At 42.7% G+C, this 17214-nt stretch overlaps 1 protein-coding gene across 1 annotated transcript in view; it reads right to left on the minus strand.

The window, feature by feature from the left end:
- Window positions 1–12805: 12805 nt before the first annotated feature.
- The window catches only part of LOC124255792 (voltage-gated hydrogen channel 1-like), a gene marked incomplete at its 3' end in the record, with an annotated part of 36813 nt that continues 32404 nt past the window's right edge, over window positions 12806–17214 (minus strand). The window contains 5 exon segments of the mRNA XM_046689717.1: window positions 12806–12918; window positions 13238–13289; window positions 13291–13374; window positions 16103–16156; window positions 16378–16697. Coding sequence (XP_046545673.1) covers window positions 12806–12918; window positions 13238–13289; window positions 13291–13374; window positions 16103–16156; window positions 16378–16697 — 623 coding nt within the window.

Raw genomic sequence — 17214 nt, forward strand, 5'->3', positions numbered from 1 at the left:
AGAAATTAGTTAACATGTTAATGTACTATTATTGTTTAAAGCAAGGTATGCACATGAAAGTATATGATGTAATCAATCTAAGTCTGGGAGTCACCCTTCTCACATCAGATCCAACATCGCTGGCACATAAATCAGTTCCTATTTGTTAGTGTCTACGAACAAGCCTTACGAACTTGGCAAACAAAGCACTAAGTCAAGACAGTAACAAAGAGACAAAGAAAAAGACCCGTTCACTGGCTGGTATATCACTTGTAGGCGCATCAACAGAACATATTGAACACACTCGTCAGGTGAAGGACAGCCATCATTAGAATGAGCACATTCACGATTTACAATTCTGCCGTTTATTTTCTGACATGGATTTTAAAACAATACGTACACAGCTTGTGTAGCTCCAGAAAAAAACAACGCTCAGACAATGAATTTCGTTTACTAAGATTATCGACGTAAACATCCCTTTATGTTTTAATGTATTGCAATATTCCACGCATTTGTTAATGTAGAGATGGAGTATTCAAAACGATATACCGATATCATTGCGGTAGTGTTCCGACCCAGCGTGGTGGACCCTGTCGATGAAACATGTGACACTATGATTTGTACACGTATCCTCAGCTATCAACACGCACAATTCAGACAATATTACTGGCATGAATTAATTATTCCCATAAACTGGTTACCTAACTGCCTCGCAGGTTGGCACAACATGCTTGATGAAACAGACGGAGTGGTACCAGTTTAGAATTCCGATTTACCGAACTGTGTGAACTAACAGAGGCTAAAGCGTTGAATTGAATATTTACTCAGTGCATCACTCTGAATAAACATTACGCGCACCTTAGAGATTCGTCGTTTCATACATAATAAATTATTATTTCAAGGAAGATTTCTTCAAAAATCAAACAACAGAATTATTCATTGGTAGACACGTGCGTGCGTGCCACAGACGTCGCCACTATGACGTTTGTGTGAATGCATGTACCACAGACGTCCACTATGACGTTTATGTGAATGCATGTACCACATTTGCGATCCACTACCTTGGCGTTTATGTGAATGCACAATTACCACAGACGTCCGCACTATGACGTTTATGTGAATGCAAAGTACCACAGGAGTCATTATGACAATCACCATAACGTACCTCACTATATGCAAAAGGATTTTTTACATACCAAACGATGGTTAACTGAGGTTTCAAAGTGGAAAAGACTGTGTATGCAAAGACATTAAGAATGCTGTCCACATCCTCCTCTTCCACGCTAAACACCTCTGCCAAATATGTTGGAGATATTTTCCCAGTTTCATAAAGTCTTTTCTTGGGTGTCTAAAATGTTCTCGGCACTGCCCTGACGTCATCGTTAGGTTGTTATGGGTTTGCGACAAGAGTAGAGAACAGACTGACGGGCCAGGAGGAATTATATGAGGTTTGAAGGATTTAGAGCCACGTTGTTCATGGACTGTAACCATGGTAATGAATGATTTTTTGCATTTGCCCATTGTCCAGATGAAAAGAGGCACACCTTTTCTAATCTTCCAATGTCTCTTTATGTCTTAATTTCTTCCTAATTGCCTTAACAAAAGATTGTGTTATTACTGTAATGAAGAGTTTGGAACCTGTCACTAACTATAGTATGCTCCCCGAATTGTTATTATCTCGCCATGTAACTAACTGTACACAAGTTCCTGGAATAGATGCGACATCACACTAAAAGGCGATCGAAGCGCATAAAATCGTCGTCGACAGACCTACACTTACATTGGTTTCGCGTACAAAACAACCGTCATTCACCACCTGTAGTTTCGCGTACGTGCCAGCACAAAACAACCATCATTCACCAGCTGTAGTTTCATTACATTCACTTACAGCACAAAACAATAAATGTTCGCGCACCAGCGGTTTCACACAAACGTACAACCGTCGTTTCACCACCTGTGGTTTTCGCGTGCGATCGTCACAAAACAACCGTCATTTCACCGCGCCAGCGTTTGCGCATTTCGCCCACAACGCAAAACAGCCGTCGTTCGCCGCACCGCTGGTTTTCACATTCGGCACGGCTGCAAACAACCGTCATTCACCAGCTGTAGTTTCGCATTACATTCACACATCACAAAACAACCATCATTCACCACCTGTGGTTTCGCGTACATTCCTTACAGCACAAAACAACCATCATTTCACCGCTGTAGTTTTCACGTACATTCGCACATCACCAGAGCAACCATCATTCCTGGCTTCTTAGTTTCAAAATTTTCGCGCAGATGGCGGCGATCGTTCACGCACCTGTAGTTTCCGTGCATTCACCCGCAACAAAACCAATATCATTCACCGGCTGTAGTTTCGTACGTTCCACTTACAGCACAGAGCCCAAATAAACTACCCGCCATGGTTTCACGTACATTCAGCTTACATTACATTCAGCTTACATCCGCGAAACAGCGAAATCATTCACCACCTGGCGCATTTCAAAACAACCATCATTCACCAGCTGTAGTTTCCACGTGCATTTGCGTTTATCACCAAAACAACCATCGTCATTCACAGTACATTCGGCTTCCAGCTGCAACCGTCACTCATGGCTGCGGTTTTTCACGTCACAAAACGGCCAGAGTCATTCAGCACATCACAAAAAACCGTCATTCACAACCGTTCATTTCACAAGGCAACCGTCATTCACCAGCTGTAGTTTACAACACATGGCAGCCGTCACCAGCGTTCCAGCACATTACATACGTTCGCCACCGCAAAACAACCGTCTGTATTCACGTACCACCTACAAAACAACCGTCATTCACCAATGGTTTCACACGATTCCGCCCACAACACATAACTTAACCCGTCACTCCACCAGCGCATTCACTTTGGCCTGTAACCGTCAACCGTCGTACATTCAACCGGCATAACCGTCATTCACCAGCCTGGCGAACTGGTTTCACCGCAACCGTACATTCACCAGCTGTAGTTTCCGCTTACGATTTCACCACATCACCGTAAATGTTTCCGCCGGCTGCGTACATTCACCTAACGGCGCTGGCGGCCTTCGTTTCGCCAGCTGTCGTTTTAAAATTTGATCGCTTCGCAACAACCATTGCGCGGCTGTACGATTCACTTACAACACATAACCGTCATTCACCGAAACGCTTTAGGGCACCACGTACATTCCTTACAGCAGATCCGCAACAAATCCCTCACATGGCTCACGTACACATTCGCTGAAACACATATCAACCATGCTCGTTACACATTACATTCACTTACAACACATAACAGCAAATCATTCACCAATGTAGTTCGTATTCCGCTTGCAGCACATAACAACCATTGAGACACATTTGCATTCACTTACAACCACGCCGCAACCGTCACTTTTGTTGCGTACATTCAACACATCCGCAAAGCAGCCTTCGTTCTGCTGCAGCGTTTTACATTCGCCCACCATTCCACAAAACAGGCAAATCATTCACAACCGTTTTACATCATCATTCACCAGGTTTCGCTATGCGTTACACTACCTGGAAACAATAAATCATTCACCGCCTGTACGTACGTTTCGGCTTTCATACTTACGCATACTTGGCTGTGAACTTTCCGCAATTCGTTTACATCACAAAACAACCGTCATTTCACCCACTGTGGTTTCGTACATTCACTTACGCATCACAGGTATTTGCGTCGTTCCACCACCTGTAGTTTCCGCGTGCATTCGCTTACATGGCCACAAAACAACCATTCATTCACCACTCACGTAGGTTTCACGTACATTCACTTACAACACCAAGCATCAATTCCGCCAATATGGCGTTTCGTTTCGCACATGCAAGCAGCCATGCATACAGCAGTTTCTACGTACATTCAGCTTACATCCACAAAACAGCCATCATTCACCAGCTGCTGGTTTCACGTACATTCACTTACATTTCGAAAACAACCATCATTCACCAGACTGTGGTTTACAGCGCGTACGTCATTTCACCACCTGTAGTTCCGCGTTCATTCCGCCCACCAGCACGAAACAACCATCATTCACCAGTTTCGGTGTTCACTTAGTTTCACATTACTGTAATTCCGCATTACAGCTTACATAGCAAAAAGCAACGTCACTCACCAGTAGTTTCACGTACATTTCACTTACAGCACTTAGTTTAGCAACCATCACAAAATTCAAACCACCTGTAGTTTCACGTACGTTTCATCTTACAACGTCATTCCGCACAGCCGTTTCACGTTTCACCAGCTGTCACCGTTTGGCGTACATTCCGCTTTGTCCATATGCAGCAATAAAATCATTCGCAACCATTCATCCAAATAACCGTCGATTCCACCGACCTGTAGTTTCACGTACAGTTCAGCTTACATCACCAAAACAACCATCAGGTTCACAGCTGTGCGTTTACAACGTAGCATTCACTTCTTGGAACTGCGTGCACATTCAAACGCCACCAGCAATACCGTTCACATCAGCTGTGGTTCACGTACATTCAGCTTACATCCACAAAACAACCATCATTCACCAGCTGTAGGTTTCACGTACAGCGATAGCTTCGCATAAACCGTCGTTGTTCACCTGTAGCTTCACGTTTGCTTTCACTAACAACGTCATTCGCTTAGCGGTTTCCGTACATTTCACCAGCTGTCGTTTCACGTCGCCCACAACAATCAACCGTCATTCACCGGCTTACAGGACATAACAACCGTTATTCTCCGCAAGCTGTAGTTTCACGTACATTCACTTACTTACAGCTGCAGTTCCGTCATTCAGCGCTTGCTAGCCGTCATTCACGTACGTTTCACTTACAACTGAGATGGCGGCGTAATTCGCAAGTTTCACGTCACCTCACCAAAGCTGCCATCATTCCGTTTTACGTACATTGTTCACTTACAACCGCATATCAACCATCGCCTCTGGGCCACCAGCTGCAGCCAGTTTCACGTACATTCACTTACAACCACATAGCAACCGTCATTCACCAGCTGTAGTTTCACGTACATTCTGCTTAGCAGATCCGCAAAGCCATAACAGCCGTATGCGTTCACCAGCTGTAGTTACATGTACATTCCACTTACAACCACACCAGCAAGCTGTAGTTACACGTACATTCACTTACACCAGCGGTATTCGCCAGGGTTTGTTTCACGTACATTCCTTGCACCTGCAGCGCAAAACAGCTAAACCGTTCATTCACAAGCTGCAGCAATCCTTTCACGTACATTCTGGCTTTACAGCACATAACAACGGTCATTCACCAGCTTGGCAACCGGTTTTCACCGTACATTCACTTACAGCAGATTAGCGGACCGTCATTCATCAGCTGTAGTTACACGTGCATTCACTTAGCAAATACACAGCAACCGTACGGCCTCACACCTGTAGTTTCACGTACATTCGCTTACACGGATGTGACCGTCATTTCACCACCTGCGGTTTCACGTGCATTCCACTTACATCCTGCAAAACAACAGTCATTCAACTTGGCTACGTGGTTTCGCGTACATTCACTTTACAGCAGATAGAGGAACAAATGCACGCACCAGCTGTAGTTATGTCCGTTACGATCGCAGCAGATAGCAACCGTCGTTCACCAGCTGTAGTTTCCACGTACATTCACTTACATCACCAAACAACAGTGCGTTTCAACAGCTAGCCTGGCAGTTTCGCATTGCACATTCACTTACATGACAGATAGCCAATGTGGCTGTAACCGTCACCAGCACCAGCTGTAGTTACGCATTACGGAATTCACTTACAGCACATAACAACAAATCATTCATCGGCTGTAGTTTCACGGACGTTCCCACTTCCACAACACATAACAACCGCCGTTCTGCCAGCTATAGTTTCACGTACATTCGCTTACAACACTTAGCAACCGTCATTCACCTTGGCTGTAGTTTCACGTACATTCACTTACATGACATAAAACCGTCATTCACCAGCTGTAGTTTCACGTACATTCACGCCAAAACGCATATCAACCAAATCGTTTACCAGCAGTAGTAACATATATACTCACTTATATCCATGTAATACAACGTTGTGCACCAGCTGTTGTAACGTATGTGTTCTCTTATATCCCACTTATACGACGTTGTGCATTAAGCTGTTTAACCAGTAGTAACCCATACGTTCCCTTATCTCCACGTATATGACGTTGTTACGCTGGCTGTAGTAATCGATACGTTCACTTATATCCACGTATACGACGTATAGTGCATCAGCTGCTAGCAACCTGCCGTTCACTATATCCACGTGTACGACGTGCACCAGCTGTAGTAACCTATACGTTCACTATATCCACGTGTACGACGTGCACCAGCTAATAGTAACCTATGCGTTCACTATATCCACGTGTACGACGCGTGCACACGGCTGTAGTAACCTATGCGTTCGCCCCTTATCCACGTTATTTACGACAATGCACCAGCTGTAGTAACCTTTACGTTCACTTATATCCACGTATACGACGTTATTGCACCAGCTGTAGTAACCTATACGTTCGCTATATCCACGTGTACGACGCGTGCACCAGCTGTAGTAACCTATGCGTTCCACTTATATGCACCACGTGTACGACTTATTTCCACCGGCGTGCACCAATAGTAACCTTTACGTTCACTTTATCCACGTATACGACGTTGTGCATCAGCTGATAAGTAGCCATACGTTCACTTATATCCACGTGTACGACGTTACATTGCCAGCTGTAGTAACCTATACGTTCACTTATATCCACGTGTACGACGTGCACCGGCTGAAAGCAAACCACACATGTCTTTATTGCCACGTGTCACCGTCATGCACTTTGTTGCAGAGACCTGAGCCTTAACTAAAGGGGACTGGCAAGATGTATTCCAACACGTAATGTATGCTAAAGGAAAACGGATAACACTATACGTTTTATCTCCAGTGATCTATGGACGAGGGAGAACAGGGAACCGAAGGAAGGAAGCCAAACATGGACTGACTGCACGAGTGTAGATGACAATACATTCACAGCGAGCAATGGAACGACAGCATTGAAACTACATATATTGCACTTGACACGATCGATGATATGCTCCCCTGTAATATTCTTACCAATTTGGAATATTTATGTTCTTTGGATAGCAACCATATATTCATTGCTGCCAAGCGACACATTAATGTTTGTGAAATATTGGTTGTAAACTATGTTTGGTCTGTTTGGCTTCAAAGTAACTGATGTCACTGTCATAGGCGGCCTGCAACAACTACAGCACAGACTCTCGCACATTCCTCACTCTTGTCGAGTGGTGGTTCTACGTGTCTGCATGGAACTCTCCATCTCTGTAAAGGTAGTGTAGGTCAAGGTCAGATTCGACCAATACAGTTGAACGACGATGACAGGTACATGCTCACGTTCCTTCTGAAAGAAAAAGGCCATCATACACTAAGAGCAAACATCAGAATCGTGAATGTCCATACATACTTCATGTAGGTAATACTGTGCCGTCACGGTGCCGTATAATCCGCTGCCACTTCTATCTTGTCATATTTTGTAGACATACTTCATGTAGGTAATACTGTACCGTCACAGTTCTGCATGTCCGCTGCCACTTCTATCTTGTCATATTTGTATGTACATACTTTCGTGTAGGTAATACTGTACCGTCCGCAGTTCTGTATGTCCGCTGCCACTTCTATCTTGTCATATTTGTAGACGTACATACTCATGTAGGTAATGCTGTACCGTCACAGTTCTGTATGTCCGCTGCCACTTCTATCTTGTCATGTTGTACACATACTTTCATGGTAGGTAATACTGTACCGTCACGAAGTTCTGTATGTCCGCTGCCACTTCTATCTTGTCATATTTGTATACATACTTTCATGTAGGTAACGCTGTACCGTCACAGTTCTGTATGTCCGCCGCCACTTCTATCTTGTCATATTTGTACACATACTTTCATGTAGGTAATACTGTACCGTCACAGTTCTGTATGTCGCTGCCACTTCTATCTTGTCATATTTGTATGTACATTACTTTCATGTAGGTAATGTAGGTAATACTGTACCGTCACAGTTCTGTATGTCCGCTGCCACTTCTATCTTGTCATATTTGTATACATACTTTCATGTCGGTAATGCTGTTGCCGTCACGGTGTTGTGTAATCCGCTGCCACTTCTATCTTGTCATTTTTGTATGTACATACTTTCGTGTAGGTAATACTGTACCGTCACAGTGTTGTATGTCCGCCGCCACTTCTATCTTGTCATATTTGTATGTACATGCGCTTTCATGTAGAGTAATACTGTACCGTCACGCAGTTCTGCATGTCCGCCGCCACTTCTATCTTGTCATATTTGTAGACATACTTTCATGTAGGTAATGCTGTACCGTCACAGTTCTGTATGTCCGCTGCCACTTCTATCTTGTCATGTTTGTATAGCATACTTTCATGTAGGTAATACTGTTACCGTCCACAGTTCTGTATGTCCGTTGCTTGCTTCTATCTTGTCATATTTGTATGTACATACTTTCATGTAGGTAATACTGTACCGTCACAGTGCCGTATGTCCGCTGCCATTTCTATCTTGTCATATTTGTATACATGCTTTCATGTAGGTAATACTGTACCGTCCACAGTGTTGTATGTCCGCTGCCACTTCTATCTTGTCATTTTTTGTATGTGTACATGCAAAATTGGAGTAAAACTGTACCGTCATAGTTCTGCGTGTCAGTTGCCGCTTCTATTTTGTCGTATTTGTATACATGCTTTCATGTAGGTAATGCTGTACCACCGTCACAGTGTTGTATGTCGCTGCCACTTCTATCTTGTCATTTTTGGCATGTACGTACTTTCATGTAGCCCAGGTAATACTGTACCGTCACAGTGTTGTATGTCCGCTGCTCGCTTCTATCTTGTCATATTTGTACACATACTTTCATGTAGGTAATTCTGTGCCGTCACAGTTCGGAATATCCGCTGCCACTTCTTTCTTGTCATATTTGTATGTACATACTTTCATGTAGGTAATACTGTACCGTCACAGTTCACCGTATGTCCCGCTGCCACGTCTATCTTGTCATGTTGTACACATGCTTTCATGTAGGTAATGCTGTACCGTCACAGTGTTCGTATGTCGCTGCCACTTCTATCTTGTCATATTTGTACACATACTTTCATGTAGGTAATTCTGTACCGTCACAGTTCTGTATGTCCGCTGCCACTTCTTTCTTGTCATATTTGTATGTACATGCGTACTTTCATGTAATACTGTACCGTCCACAGTTCTATAGCCATGTCCGCTGCCACGTCTATCTTGTCATATTTGGACGCATACTTTCATGTAGAGTAATACTGTACCGTCACAGTTCTGTATGTCCGCTGCCACTTCTATCTTGTCATTTTGTATGTACATACTTTCCATGTAGGTAATACTGTACCGTCACGGTGTTGTATGTCCGCCGCCACTTCTATCTTGTCATATTTGTATGTACATGCTTTCATGTAGGTAATACTGTACCGTCACAGTTCTGCATGTCCGCTGCCACTTCTATCTTGTCATATTTGTAGACACTACTTTCATAGGTATGCACTGTACCGTCACAGTTCTGTATGTCACTTTACCGCTTCTATCTTGTCATGTATTTGTATGCAGCATACTTTCATATAGAGTAATACTGTGCCGTCACAGTTCTGTATGTCCGCCACCGCTTCTATCTTGTCATATTTGTATGTACATGCACTTTCGTGTAGGTAATACTGTACCGTCTGATGTTGTATGTCCGCCGCCACTTCTATCTTGTCATGTTGTATGTACATATACTTTCGTAATGGGTAATGCTGTACCGCCGTCACAGATGTTGTATGTCCGCCGCCACTTCTATCTTGTCATATTTGTAATACATACTTTCATGTAGGTAATACTGTACCGTCACAGTTCTGCATGTCCGCTGCCACTTCTATCTTGTCATATTTGTATACATACTTTCATGTAGGTAATGCTGTACCATTACAGTTCTGTATGATCGCTGCCGTGTTATCTTGTGTCATATTTGGACACGTATACTTTCATGTAGGTAATACTGTACCGTCCACAGTTCTGTATCGTCCGCTGCCGCTTATCTCTTGTCGTTTTTGTATGTTACATACTTTCATCGTAAGGTAATACTGTACCGTCACAGTGTTGTATGTCCGCCGCCACTTCTATCTTCATGTTGTATGTACATGCACGCTTTAGGTAATACCGCAGCATTCACGAAGTTCTGCATGTCAATACGCTTCATCATCATGGCATATTTGTAGACATGCATGTAATACTGTAACGTCACGGTTTCCTGTATGTCGCTGCCACTTCTATCTTGTCATATTTGTAGCAGCGGGAAAATTGTTCATGCCTTCACCTGCTTCACCACAATGCCGTCACAGTTCTGTATGTCCGCCTTAACGGTAGTAACGTACCGTCCACGGTGTTGTATCTTCCGCCGCTTGCTTCTATCTTCATCATGTTGTATGCACTTTTCATGCCGGTAATGCTGTACCGTCCTGGTTCTGCATGTCGCTGCTTCTATCTTGTCATGTTGTATACATGCTCATGTAGGTGTACTAGTACCGTCGGTTCTTGTATTAAAACGCCACGTCTATCTTGTCATGTTGGACCGCATACTTTCATGTGGGTGATACTGTACCGTCTCGCGGTTCTGTATGTCCGCTGCCGCTTCTATCTTGTCTGTTTTGTATGTACATGTACTTTCATGTAGGTAATGCACTGTGCCGTCCTCGCAGTGTTGTATGGTCCGCCATAACCTATCTTGTGTCCTTGTTTGTGTACTGTATGCGCCATTATAGATAAATGCTGTACCGTCACAGTTCTGCGTATTCTACCGCTCCTAATCATCGCTTGTTGGACGTACGCGTAGCGTAGGTAATGCTGTACCGCACGGTTTCACATATCTTGTCATGTTTCGCATGCATCGCTTGCTTTGTAGGTGGCTGTGCCGTCGACCAGTTCTGTATGTCCGCCATACTTCTATGTACGTCATGTTGTAGCTGTACGCTGTACTTTCATGTAGAGTATTACTGGCCGCCGTCACGGTTCTGTATGTCCGTTGCCACTTCTATCTTGTCAATATTGTGTACGCATGTATACTTTCGTAGCCAGGTAATACTGTTACCGTCCACAAGTGTTTGTATGTCCACCGCCACTTCTATCTTGTCATGTTGTATGTACATGCTTTCATGTGGAGTATTACTGTTATGATCACGCAGTTCTGCATGTCGCTGCCGCTTCTATCTTGTCATATTGTGTACGTACTTTCATGTAGGTAATACTGTGCCGTCACAGTTCTGTGCTGTCCCTTGTATTGTCTTGTCACGGGTGGCTCTCCTCACATCGCCATCAGATTCAGTACTGTTTCAGTCGGTCCACCAAGTTTCTTCATCTCTGTCGCTGCAAATGTATTTGTATGCATATACGGTAAATAACGTAAATAATACGGTATGCAGGGGCAGAGATTAGAATTTCAATTAAAGGCTATATTGTCTATAAATGCATGTATATATAAATACATCGATTAGTTTTTCATAAGAGATTTTTATGATACAACACAGCACTTTTTAGCCTGAAGTGCGCATCACATAGGAGGTTAAAAGTATTTGATTATAAATTATTTTAGTAAGTGATGGTGAGTTTAGTGTTACGCCGCACTCAGGCAATATTCCAGCTATATGGCGGCGCTCTGTAAATACTGAACAATCAGCGCTCAACAGCATGAGCATCCGATCTGCGCATTTGGAACCGATGACATGTGTCCGCAAGTTAGCGAGCCTGACCACCCGATCCCGTTAGTCGCCTCTTACGACAAGCATGGGTTACTGAAGATCAATATTCTAACCTGGACCGTCACGGGTATAAAGTGTTGTTGAGAACGATAAACCAAGATATTTGTTTAGAGAAACGCAGAAAGAAAGTAAACATCTCCATAATGCCATTTTTCAGCCCTACTCAGAGTCGCCCAGGGGAAGCTCTGGATCGATCTGAATGCCTCCCTAACAAAGCTGAGTCTGTTTCTAGAACCAAGTCATTTAGAACTATATTAAACAAAAACTATATTTTATATATTTAACACAGAAGATAACATCAGTATGACCAGAATGGCTATTTGTATACATTTCTGGTGAGCCCCCGTGCACGTTTCATTCGCTCCCCAATTTAGATCTATCAACAGAGTCTAAAGAGTGAAAAAACTACAAAAGGGTGGGTACACTTTACCTCGCTTTTGCAGTATAAAATGATTGTTAGTGAGTAGAAAGCCGACCAGGAATTCGAAAAATTTATCACATAATTCACCCCAAAACTGTAATCTCTTATGTGAGTAGGACAGACTGAATGTACCAAAAGGACTAGAATTGTTATACCTCTGTCGTTGGCTGGTAGGTTGTAGTATCCTTTGTGTGGGTCTTGTAATAACGATAATCATCTAATTGGTTTTAATTTCATCTTGGGTGTCTGAGTCAAATTCAGTTTTTTAAGCAAGCTATGAAAGAGAAACTCCTGGTGAATCAGTTGACTAAATGCACTAATCAAGAAGCTGTTATCCTTGGGATCCTGTATAAATGGCACTGTTAATATTGTCATGCGAATATATTACCAAATATAGTCTAGCAAAGGGAACTCTCTTTTCCGCAATGTTCCTCCGACCTAGTTCATAGTGACCCCAATAGCTACTACTAATGACTTAAGTTACATTGTATGTCAAATATCCAATCTTCATTCATGTCTGGAGTCTTACGGCTAAGCCATCACGACAAGTCCCCAAAAGGCAAATCAATGAGTGAACTTACTTGTAGCGTATCGACCTGACGTCTCAGTTTCCCCACCTCCTCCTCCCTTGGCCTAGCTATCTTCTGTTCATTGATCTTCTTGTCTGCGTCCAGCTTCACAGACATTATAACACCTGTTGTCCAAATAGTTTATGTTTTATAATTCACAGCAAATCTCAAGGCAAGGGAATACAATCAGCGTGTGGATCATTGCGATACGTACGTGTCAAGGCTTCTTCTAGAGACATCCACGTATAGCAGTTATAGGCTTGACTTGGTGGTTATTACCCATTATTGGCCTAGTTGGCATTATTCTCAGCAGGAATCCCCTACACACAAGTGTAGTATTTGTCTGACAGGTCTCCTTAATATTCACATTTACTATGTCAACAATCACATTTGCCAATCTAGTTCAATCTACTGGAACACACGCCAAGAAGTATAACTGAATACCATTTATTATTCTTATTTATTCTCCGCTAACCTGAGGCAAAACCATGAGCCCCTGCCGCGTCTCGTGCTGCTGACGTCAGACACGAAGGAGAAAGCGTGTCCATCGAAAGGACTAGAACGATGATGGCATCGAACACCTGAAATTAACAAGCACATGTAGAGTTACTTGACTGTTGCGGCAAAATCCACATGCATTGGGACATCCGTTACGGCAACAACACACATTAGGACAGAGGTGGTTACATGTTACATGTTACGTGCGATGTCTATCATATAACTGATGAAGACAAGGCATGTACATTGGATGTGAACCGAGTTGGACAAAGGTTGTGGTTCAATAAGCTCGTATTTGTTTTAGATGAGAGCAGAAGTGATTTTACATTCTCGATATAATGTTTAAAGAAGATAACTGAACGAAATGATGTGTATAATAAGGTTTTGCTTTCAACACCGCTGTTTATAAAGTACACCCGTCTCTCCCTGACATGTGCCATTGTCCTGCTGGGGCGGAGCAATGGAAACGATACCTCCTTACCATAGAATCCAAAATGCAGCAGAGACATTCAAAGGTGTTTCTAAAGTACAGATATTTGACATGTCAACTATATTCTGGAAAATATTTTAAGAACGATGTAATGATCGTTACAGGCTCTGACCGACGGCGCATCAAAATTTTACCTTTTCATATATCATATATATCACAGAATGGCCATGAGTTGTACCACTAGACACTGACACTTTCCCAAAGCATAAACACTAAAACATTGGCATTCAAATGCCCACGACTCTATTCTGCAGGAATTCTGCAATATTTGACGACCAACGCTCTTGTAGTTGTATTGAGATTACGCGTGTACACCACGGACATGCTTCTCTCAACACAAAGAGATGTTCTAGTGTTGACAAAAGGGAAGAAGATACCCACTGTGCATGGTCCAATGGCTACTAGGTCAGCGTGACCCGCTGTTGCCAGGTTATGTCAAATAAGGACATATTACTGCATTTTGCCAAGAGACTGTCTCGTAATTTTAATGTCAAGTCCGCTTTCAATCGATACCATGCATCATGATGGTCGACCACCGCAACTCCAGTTTAATAGGTAGGAAAACCAGGTTCCTGTCTACCCGCTGCTGACATGATCAGGCCGAGACTACACTGAGTTTATGGCTTCAGGAAATCTGTGTTAATATGCGATAGAGAAAATGTCGACATGGCACGCGTGATCACTCGAGGTGTTGCTATCAAATCAGTGCTGATGGGGGAGATTCTGGAACAGACGCTGAGAACATGAAAGGCAAACTCCACACAGCTCTTGTTTCAGAAGCATAAACAATGAACCAAATAATTCAGATTTACAAGTGGGTAGGGTATCAAAATGTTGTTGCTATGCAGCATTGGTATTTCTTAAAGACCACCGTTAACTGCGCCCGTTTCAAATGCCTCATTGGTCAAGGTAACACAGGGGTTGAAGAACGTCCCTGGATATTTTGCCACATGTGGTATGTCGGTGCGGAGAACGAGAACAAAGTTGTCTTTGCATCTGCCTTGTGCAGCTGGTGCTAGCATGATAATAACTTAGGGCTACGAGGAATTATGGTTTATCTTTCCAAAGGAAGTAATGTGATGTCATCTGGCGAGCCCGACAGTAAGTCCCAAAGGAAAGATAAACTGTGATTCCTATTCGTCGGTTATTCTCATCCTTGCCAATCATCAAATTTACAACAGATGTCTCCATATCCAATCCTAAACACCTTGAAGATTTCTTTGTGTCTGTAAGCCCAAAACAAATACGTCCCCACACACCTGTCTCCACGACTGGATTGTGTAAGATAACTCGCTAATAGTAGCTTCCACGTTAGTACCTTAGTGTCACATACATTACAAATATAACAGCACGCTTAATTCAAGAAACATGTTGCATTTCACTCGTTACCTTTTAACAAATACATGTAAATATGTTGGTACGTGTCAACATCGGTGAGTGAGAGAACGTCGGTTGAAATGGGTCTCACGGGTTTGCATAAACTTACAACGTAAGCCAATTTTCGTTTTCATCAACAAGTCGAAACAAGACATGCTTCCCACAGGGTAATGGATGGATACGGACTATTTGTCGGTATTTATTCAGAATCCAGAGTTATGACATCTCTCATTCCATATAGGCGAGTAGATGAAACAACGAACGAATGAAAGGAGCAAAGAAAATAAAGACCGAGTTAGAAAGCCTGTAATTCCGGGAAGCATTACAGAATATTTACTACCTCTATCCTGCTTTCCTTATGGGTAAGAATATGTAAACATGCCTGTGTGTTAAACCGTCACCCTGTTACAGGAACATGTATGTAGTGCTAGTTCTGTCTGTACACTACACAAACTAACACTGTTGTGTTGCAAGGAAGATGGATCAGCCAGTCACCCATGGGAAAATCCACTTAATGTCTCTGAGACATTTTGTAAATAAATAGTTTGTTCAAAAATATGTCCGAAGTGAATAGTTTGTTGTCAGTGCTGAAAATATGAATAGTTTGAATTTTCCATATTAGTTTTTAATTTCAATATTTTCTTGAAATCAAACTATCAGAACAAATGAAACTACGATACAAATATATTGTTCTCACAAACTATTCACGCCCCTCCCTTACAAATCAAAATGATGCTACCTAATTTGCTGTGCAGAGTTTTGTCCCGTATACCCGTGATCATGGGCTCGAATCCCGGTTCGCCTGTCTCTGTTTCTTTGTCTGTCAACACAGAGCTGGCCTCTCCACATCAATCTCACAGCCCGTGGCATAAATGTTACACTGTTCAAACACACCAATTCATTCACTCACTACAAGTCATGCAAAGTAAGCTAGGAATACCTACCTCAGCTTTATGTTTCAATAAATGTGTTCCCTCAGCTATTATTTTACATATAACCTGAAAGTATAACCGCATTGTATTAGATCTGTCACTGAACATGGGAGGAAATGTTTCATATCTTCATTTAGAATAAAAAAGTAGGAGAAACCATGCTCCCATAAATAGAATTACATTTGTGACATCAGAAAAAGATAAAATGTTAAAATATAATCCGTTCGAAACGAGATGATGCCTTCAGTAACTGAAGCCACGTTGTCAAGACATGTAGATGCACCTACCTCCACTACAAATATAGCTAATATTGTCAAGCTAGCGTAATGGAGCGAATGTTCGACAATTTCTTTGTTACTGTGATGATGATGTTGATGGTGTACATGATGCTGAGTATCGTTGCTATTGATATAAAAATGATTGTCTGTTGCATTCGTGTCCTTTATGTGCACGTATTTGTCTCCAGAATGATGTTCAGTTGATCTTGTCATTCTCCGGGAAAGTCCGTGGTGTTCCGTCTCATTGTAGACGCCCATTTCGTACCAGGCTGCCGTGTGATTGGTATGTGTTGCATTGATATGAGTCTCAACTGGGCCATTGTCCGGAACTGAAAATATATGATATGATATTACTAAAGATACAATGTTTAGATATTGCTTTGGTAGAACTGGCAAAATGAGGAAGGGAGTTATGTCCTGGCTCCGTGCAGCTCACTCAATTAATAACTCAAATCAAATTTAAGTTCCCCCAGAATATCTCCACCATTTAGTCAACTTTCCTCGACCACGGACCTAAATATCTCTTACTCCTCATATTACACCACAAATTCTCCTCTCACTCCTGATCCATGCAAACAAACCACCTCTCACTCCTGATCCATGCAAACAAACCAACTCTCTCATCTGATCCATGCAAAACAAACCACCTCTGACTCCTAATATTGCCACTAAAACCACCTCATCCCTGATCCATGCAAACAAACCACCTCTCACTCCTGATCCATGCAAACAAACAACCTCTGACTCCTAATATTGCCACCAAACCACCTCTCACCCCTGATCCGTGCAAACAAACCACCTCTCACTCCTGATCCATGCAAACAAACCACCTCTGACTCCTGACTC

Source organism: Haliotis rubra, unplaced genomic scaffold, assembly GCF_003918875.1.
Source record: "Haliotis rubra isolate DU_JTF1 unplaced genomic scaffold, ASM391887v1 Scf61, whole genome shotgun sequence".
In the NCBI taxonomy this organism is placed as follows: Eukaryota; Metazoa; Mollusca; class Gastropoda; order Lepetellida; family Haliotidae; genus Haliotis; species Haliotis rubra.